Source organism: Dermacentor variabilis, chromosome 10 (assembly GCF_050947875.1).
Source record: "Dermacentor variabilis isolate Ectoservices chromosome 10, ASM5094787v1, whole genome shotgun sequence".
NCBI lineage: Eukaryota > Metazoa > Arthropoda > Arachnida > Ixodida > Ixodidae > Dermacentor > Dermacentor variabilis.
Window position 1 is genome coordinate 18,976,804 of NC_134577.1, and position 8,262 is coordinate 18,985,065.

The following is an 8,262-nucleotide window of genomic DNA, read 5'->3' on the forward strand; positions in this document are numbered from 1 at the left end:
AGCTTATTAGTACAAAAAATATCAGTGCCGCGTACCGCACTTGTAGGCAAGTCGTCTGCAGCCTGTTCAAGACGGCGTTCTGACACGCTTGCATAGCACTGAGCATGCGCAGCCGTTGACTAGCCGGCTGAGCATAGTTAACCTGCATAGCGTACACCTCGTCATCGTTTATTTTTCCTCCAGCGCGACCACCGTTTCTGCTATCCTTATAGTATATCATATACGCCACACTACACAAAACTTATCGACACTTTCACGATATCAGCAATATTGATAGTTCGCATCAAGACGGTGTTCGAACTTGCTATCTTACATTGAATATCTGCTGGTTTCATTCGCTGCGCTCTGCTGCCATCAATGGGGACGCTATTGTGTCGGCCATTTGTTCTTGCCATTTGTCTTGCCTTGGCGACAGAAAAAAAAAAACCAACAGCTTCGGGTAATTTGAATCCTCAGCGCACTTAATATGACACCGTTTCATTTCAGAGTGGTTTGAACTGGTTCAAACACTATAGTCTTGCTACACACGACCACATTGGTGAATGCACATATATATGTCATGTTTGACTGGATGTTCGACGTGCGGTGTTCTTTAGGTCATGGCGTAATAATAGTTTCTTCAAGCTAAGCTTATGCGCGAACGGCATCGAAGCATTGAACGCAATTGCTTTTGTGTTAGGTCATATTTTTTTTTTAATTTTGGGCTCCCAATTTCGGGGTGTGACCCTTACACGACATTGTACGGTAGAGCTTATTTGTGACGCCAAATAACGGTGCTGAATCAAGCAAGGTTGATAAATTATTTGTTTAGAAATCTGTTAACGTTTTCTGTGGGCTCATATCACTTTTCTGAGTTGAAAATTACCGCTGGCAATTGAGGCAGTCCCAGTCCCACAGCTGCTTCTTGATTTGAAGCAACCATGGAAAACGAACGAGCTGACATAATTATCATGTTACCTGATCCTATGCCGCTCTGAATTAGTGAATGCTGACGTCACATGAGAGGAACCATAGACGGCAACAGGTAGTGCCCCTCCAATTTCCCATTTTGGTCATTCTCTAGATTAGAAAGGCTCCCTAGTCGCTACAACCCATGAATTGGTTGTTACCGAAGCCCAATATTTCAGTCGTACTGAAAGCGTGACTTAATACTTTCCTTTAGTGTTCTGTCAAAACAGACTACTGAGAAACTCCGCGCAAGAAACATCGAAAGCTTTCACACTATGAGTTGAGTTCCTCGGTCATGGGCGAATACAGAGGAGCGCCATAAAAAATATGTAGCAATAATAGGGGGATGGGGGCTACGTGTGACCTACTGCCACAATTGCAAGTGCGACTCTATGCGGTCTCTCTAAGAATTTTCGCTCACGTGAGATTTCGTTGCAGTTTTCCTTCCCCAATCGCTTGCAATGAGCCCCAAGTTCGCCACCAGTGGCGTTGGTACTCAACTTCATGCTGCGACGCCTGTGCCCTTCGGGTTGATCCAGTAAACCTCCTCTCTGCTCCAGTTGCTGCAAAACAGAAAATTCGTCACTAGGGCTCGGCGAATAATGAAATTCTAGAATCTATATACACACATAATCGAAGGTAAACTACAATGAAAACAGATTTAGATAGTGAATCTTGAGTAATTAAATATATTTGCTCTCGTTCCATATTACATTAGTACTATAAGCAAATGTTCGCGTTTTTCTTTTCGTTTTTGGTAAGTTTTTGAACGCTTGGTAAAACAACAGCAGAGCCTATTCATTAGCAGAACGCTACCCAAGTTGTCAAGATCGTCGCATACGTTTCGTCACTGTACTCATTGCTTCTAAACCACAGCTTAGAATTACAGGCAGAATGTTGCATTTCGGGGGCACTCGTGAAGCGAATTTTGAGATATACACAGCTCAACTCTGTGGCTCATTTTAGGCTCAAACACGCGCGCGAACGTCGTGCGGGGTGCTCCAGCCGCCGCTACGGCAGCAGATACACCGGCCATGCCAAATTGCCTGGCGACTGGCCGCTCGAGGCACTTTACGTGTATCCGGAAGCTTCTTTCATGCCCGAAAAACACTTAGGTAGCACGTATTGAGCAACAGAGCGCTGTATCGGGAGTTTATGTTGCTCTACAATTCTTTCACTGACGCTTTTCATCTAATTGTAATACTACAGACGATAAATAATTAAGACTAATTGTATAATTAAGCGGAATACAAAAAGTAAATAATCTGAGTATCTCCAAGCGATGGCAAACAACGTTACCTTGGTTCTGTCTAGCTACGTGACATTCGCATATATTTTTAAATCTTGGTGCATGATAGTTGGGACACCTTGTCTAAGGGATATTAGTGTTACATGTTTCCGTTGCATTCTCTCTTAGCAAGCGAACACTAATTACTGACCGAAATCAAATACGCTTCAGTCAAAATCATCAGCTAGCCTTCACACCTCAACAACCAGAGATTCATAGAGGCGAACTAAAGTGTTCCCGTCTTTCATGCGCTAGATGAAGGTCCCCGAGTACCGGTGCCAAGCATGTTAGATCACTCGTTCCAGGAAGCAAATGTGGACTTTGAGAAGACACATAATGAAACCCAGAGCATCGTGTCACCTGCGTGTATTTCTTTGTCTCCGTCTTCCCGTTTGTCGTACAAAGGGCCGCGAAATTTTCGAGTACAATATCTGTGTCGTCTTCCCCTTTCGGGCCTATTCATACGAGAATTATTCATTATACTAGCAAGTGATTTCCTTTCATAAGCAGCACCAGCATATGCCTCCTTTAGTTTTTCTAGTGTCGACGCTAGAATAGCCAGATGCGTGTTCCTTAGCCCGCTTTTTCATTGTCTTAGCTTCCCTCAGCTGAGCACATGTAACTCTACAAATATTTTACCTGGGGCTGACTTACATGCAATTCCACAAATAAAATTCATATTTTTTTCTATTTCTGCAAGAAAGCCAGCGTTTATAATTCATCTGCATCATGAAATCTGCTTGTTTCATCGCAGTTTTCAATGAACAGCAGTTGGGTCATGAGCAGGTTGCTAGGCTTTAGCTGCTGCCAGTGATTTCAACAACTGAGGCGGACGGGTTTATGCCAGCGACGCTCAGAAATGCATTCACCTTGAAGTTCTCTCGAACTTTGTTGCCACGGAAAACGGTTTTAAACTTGACTTACCACTTCGCCGTAGGCCTCGCCTTCCATGATGGGAACGGAATCTGCCGCCTCGTGTTCCTTGCTTGGGCGCCCAATTCCGTGCGTTTGTCGCGGAAAGTCCTGCTTCACACACTTTCTGTTTCGTTGATATTAAGTCTTTGTCTCGCATAAATATTCCAGCAATTAAAACGGCAATAATAAACAGCCAAACGGTGGGTTGCATTCGCAGCAGGACGCCCACAAAAGGCGCCAATTACGACGGGTATTTTGTCGGTAACCGTCAAAATTGCCCAGGCGCATTCGTCCCCTTCCCCCTTCCCCCATTGTAATTTTTTTTATTTCCCTCTTTTTTCTTGCGCATGGGCTGCACGTCAACAAAGTGAAATGCTACTGCGCCGATAAGCTCAATGGTACAGTGCTATCGCGGCCCATTTGACCATGCAAGTACGTTGGCGAGAAGTTGTCAAGAATGTGTTCCGCGGGTTGTACCGTATGCACTTCCTCCTTTTTGGTCCTTGCATTAAATTCTGCTCCTCTGTATTTACTGACACCCCTCCTCAAGTGAGGTCGGGCTTGTCAAAATTAAAATTAAATTCTGGGATTCTACGCTTTAGCAACCACGATGAGGCACGCCGTAGTGGGCGGCGCCGGATAAAATTTGAGCACACGGGTTACTTTAACGTTTCTCGTTGGTGCTCGTGTTTTATGGTGACAGTAAAGACAGCGACTGCCAATCAGTTCTGCTTGGTATTTTGAGGATACTGGGCGCAAATAACCAACACAGGAGCTATAGGAAAGACGGTGTCCACTGGAGATCTCACTATAAATTTCTTCCACAATATTGAGTAGGCTAGCAGTGCCGTGACTGCTACGGCACACACATTTTGATCTTACCGCCAAAACAGCATAACGGAGCAATCGTGTGACCATGCAAGCCAGAACAGAATCTCCTTTACTATATGTCTATGTTTCTATCAAATTTTTCCTAGCCAGTAACACGTAGTTAATGTGAACAACCTTTAGCGGCCCACTTAACTTTTTTTCTTTATACAAACGTCAATCGAATTAGAGGGGAAACTCAATCGATCCTAAGCCCACTTTCATCTCAGACCGCTTACAGTGTTGATCCTTTTATAGACGCAGCAAACTTAGGCGCCTTACTATACGCGAATGCGGCACCCTCATTTCTTTCTCTCCCTGAAACCTTTGGGGTTAACACCCCCCGAGCAGCGTCGATTCGATTCGGTTGTGGGCACCAGAATTTTTTTATTGAAGAGGAAGTTCGAGCATGGGGACAACTCCTTCCTCCCTATTCGAGCCCACCTAAAAAGCAGAAATGCGTCAACATCATTGCAAATTACCATCAATTGACGCAAGTTTTAACGAAAGCTTCTCTTACACCAATTGCCGCAGTGAATGCGCTGTATGCGCATATTTGTTTTTTTAATTCGATGGCTTTTTAATTTTTATTGGTTGCTGGGCCTCTGCGTCATCAGTTTCGTTGCGTGGACGCGGTGTTGGCTACATAAGTTTTCGTGAGGGCGTGGGCCGCACCTGCCTGCAGGTCGGTTGCCGCCGACTGTGGGCCTGGCCCTCCTAGCTTCCGTACCCAGTTGAGCTGACTCGGTGCAACAGACGCACTGGCGCACCTGAGAGCAACACGCGCTGGCACAATCTGGAAGGCCACCATCCGCTGCCGCCAACAACACTGGGAGGCTGCATCATGGTGCCCACAACTGCGAACGCTATCTGTTCGCTGCCAAAGCGGCGATCCTCACCGCCATAAATGTTCTTGCACCGCCAAATGCGGCGATGCGCGCCTGACATGAATCACGACGCTATCGCAAATAAAAAGAATAATAATAAGAAGAAAAACGCGTAATTATGGCAATATTTCGCTCTCGACATAGACTTCACGTTGCGCGAACATGATATTAAGCCAAGAAATCGCATGACTCACTGAGCCGAAGATTGGCCTTTTATCGAAATGGGACCACAGTGCACGTGCACTGTAAACTCGTAGGAGCTTAAAGAGAAGAACGGCAGTAGCGAGGGGGCATATCTCATGCGATAACTAAAGTGATTTGTGCGTGCCGGTTCAAATCTGAGAGTAACTCCTTAAAAGAATTGAGATTGTGTTCGGCGCAGTCTCGGTCGGTCACTGCCCGAAGTGGCCGCTTAATACCATTCGAGGCTTGTTCTTTAAACGATTGAACGCTGGAGTCAAGCAATACCGCTGTAGTTCTCGAGCAGTTCGACAACGGCGGGAGCCCCGTAGGCTGCAGAGTCAGACCTGTTGGTGTTACTGTAGCCGAACAGTATGTATGCATAAGAACATCTGTGTCGGAAACATTGCTGCTTCCCTTTGACCAAGTAAGTGTTTTGCAGTGATATATGGCGAGGTTTTAGCATTAACTTGTTAGGCGAGTGTAACGCATATAGGTTTATTTTTTCGGAACACAATGCGCTTGTGTCACTCATTGCAGCCATGGCTGGTAGAAAGCTGAACCTGTGCCGTTGTTTGGATACGTTTTTTTCTTTGGCCAGCAAGTAAGCCACTTAATGGTTAATGCCCGTGATAACTAACGCAGCTCGCCGAGGATTCACACCATTAAGAACTGGCACTAAGTATTCGGACTCCGTTCTCTGAATACTGTCTTTAAATCCTGTCTTATTTGGCTTATTGTACTTCAGCGCGCATAAGGAAGCAAGCTAAGGGTCATAGTTCTATAAACGCTGCTTTTTGTACTTAACTATCCATGCCTATATTTCGGGGTAATATCTTAAAGATGCTTACGCTACTGCCTTGGCGGGTCGCCATTACGCATGCGTCGTGTAAACATATAACTGCAGTTCACTGACGCAAGGCGTCGCCTTCGCACGGAGGAAATGGTAAGAGATCATGCCCCCGGTGATCGAGATTGTCAACTAAGGCGACTGAATCCCGTCTGGCCGGTTGGATCACGAAGCGAGGCTTTCGTGATTCCGGCACTTCCTCAGGCACCAGGCAGAATCAGAGTCCCATGAAGAAGGTTAGGTTCCGGCTATTAAATAAGTAAAAAAAAACTTGCTTGTTTATGCTCGTCGCCGTAGCCCTGCCAGAATTGAGGAACTTTAGTGCAGAGAGGTCGCCCTGAATGAAGTGCCTCTGGCCTTCTACTCCACCATGAGGAGTTTTCTGTTTCTGTGCTGCTCATACGTGCACGCTTCATAGTATGCATTTTCGCGGGCAGGAACCGAGGCTAATGCTGCGTAGCTTTGTGAAGTTTTGTTCTCAAGCCATGCTTCATACTTCAATAGTGAATTGGTGAATTCAGTTTGAATCGGGTATAGCAGCGGTCTCGAATGCACTCCCCCAATAGTTCAAGGGCTATAAGCAAATGGTTACCAGCTCTGTTGCTAGGAAATGTAGTAAGGCCAACAGTCAGATATTAATCTATCCAAACCCTACTCCCAATATTATTTAAGTATAATTCTGGGCAAAACCACATCAATCAGCAATTACAGCGAACAGCTATTAGGCGAGGCAGCGTTGCGACATGTTATTTGAAAAACATTTGAACCTTCCAGTTTCACCGCATGTAGCGTGTTCACAAATCGTAGGGAGAACAACACTACACAGTGTTACATTATGTGACGTTCTGCATTCCTCGTCGCGGCGTGATGCAGTACGTCCTATGCAGCAGCGTCCAGATGCATGCTACGCCTGCCGATGCTCGATCCCTGCCGAGTCCTTGAGCTAACTCAAGCGATATTCGAAGTGGAGGCACCGCTTGAACAAACATGCAAAAAGAACAACAGACCACACCACCACCAGCGCCATCCTGCATGACATAAAAGCTGCCCATGGGCGCACGCGGGTCCACTAATGCTTGTGGCACGAGCACTTATCTGTAAAGTCACGAATTAATATATTTTAATATAGAAGAAAAGTGCACATTGAAGTATGCAGTATGTTAAATTACCTACAAGGGAACTGTTTTGTTTGGCAATATTTAAAATTATTTTCGATTTTTTTGCGAGCTTTCTTGCTTGACAAGGCGCGATGAATGCCTCCAATGGCGTTCGACAGGAATGTTGTGCCTGTATCGAGCGGCAGGCACTCCAGCGATTCCGTCCATAAATTACGCGGCTGTGCTTTTGGCGAGGTTCGCTGTGCGTGCAGGATGGCGGTGGCAGTTCCTCGTGTTTTTTTCTTTTCGGTGCAGGCCGTCCCGCAAGCAACAAGGCGACGGCGAGGCGCTCTAGCCGCAGGCGATGTTGCTGTCATCCAGGGGCACCGACACCCGGCAGCTCGGCTATAGACATCAGAGCGCGATTGGCTGTAGCCCGGGTTCTTTTTTTCCTTGCGTACCGAGCCGTGCCTCGTGACGAGGTTGGGTCCCGGCTCCAGACATGTCTAGATGGCGCGAAGACGGCTTTCGCCGCGAAAGCCAGCACCAGTGACGGCTACCGTTTTGGGGATTCCTCGCCACCGCCGCTGCTCGCAGGGGGACCTGTCCCTGCAGAGTCAAGCGCTGGCGAACCTGACTGCATCAGCGGCGCAGAAAGCGAGCACGAGGACGACCTGGTTGTGCCGGCCACCGACGCCTGAGGACGTGGTGGCCCTCCTATGGAGGTTCACCCTCTGCAGTTATTCTCAAGTGCGCTCGACGAGGTGGCGAAGAGCATCAGCACGGAATGTAGCATCGACCTGCACCGCGATGAGCGATAGTAGCCAGCATCCAGAGGCGGTTCTGCAGGATTCGAGCCACTCACCGCTAGGACACGTCACACGTATTACACAAAGGAGCTTATTAGCACATTGAAATAATTCTCACGTGGACACTATGGGTTTCTATAACATTTGCCGCCCCCCTCTCCACCCCCCTCGTTTCAAATTGGATGCCAATAAATCATCATCGTTGAGGTGGAGGGCTGAGGGGAGGAACGTTCAAGAATACGTGGGTAAGTATAGTTAGAGCTTGGCCTTAAACCTGATCAACCAGAAGTACACGTTGCTGGGCTAGTTGGTTCATATTGCTTTGTAGACCACAATGATCGCTTGGCGCAAGCAAGGAAGGACGGAAGAGAACAAGGGGGAGCGCCAACTTTCGAATGTTTATTATGTATTGCATAGCATG

At 46.9% G+C, this 8,262-nt stretch overlaps 1 protein-coding gene across 1 annotated transcript in view; it reads left to right on the forward strand.

Moving 5' to 3' along the window:
- LOC142559449 (uncharacterized) overlaps window positions 1-7,744 on the forward strand; it is a 217,871-nt gene extending 210,127 nt beyond the window's left edge. Inside the window, exon 7 of the mRNA XM_075671040.1 lies at window positions 7,348-7,744. Coding sequence (XP_075527155.1) covers window positions 7,348-7,733 — 386 coding nt within the window. The 3' untranslated portion in view covers window positions 7,734-7,744. The remainder of the gene's footprint in view (window positions 1-7,347) is intronic.
- Window positions 7,745-8,262: the final 518 nt, after the last annotated feature.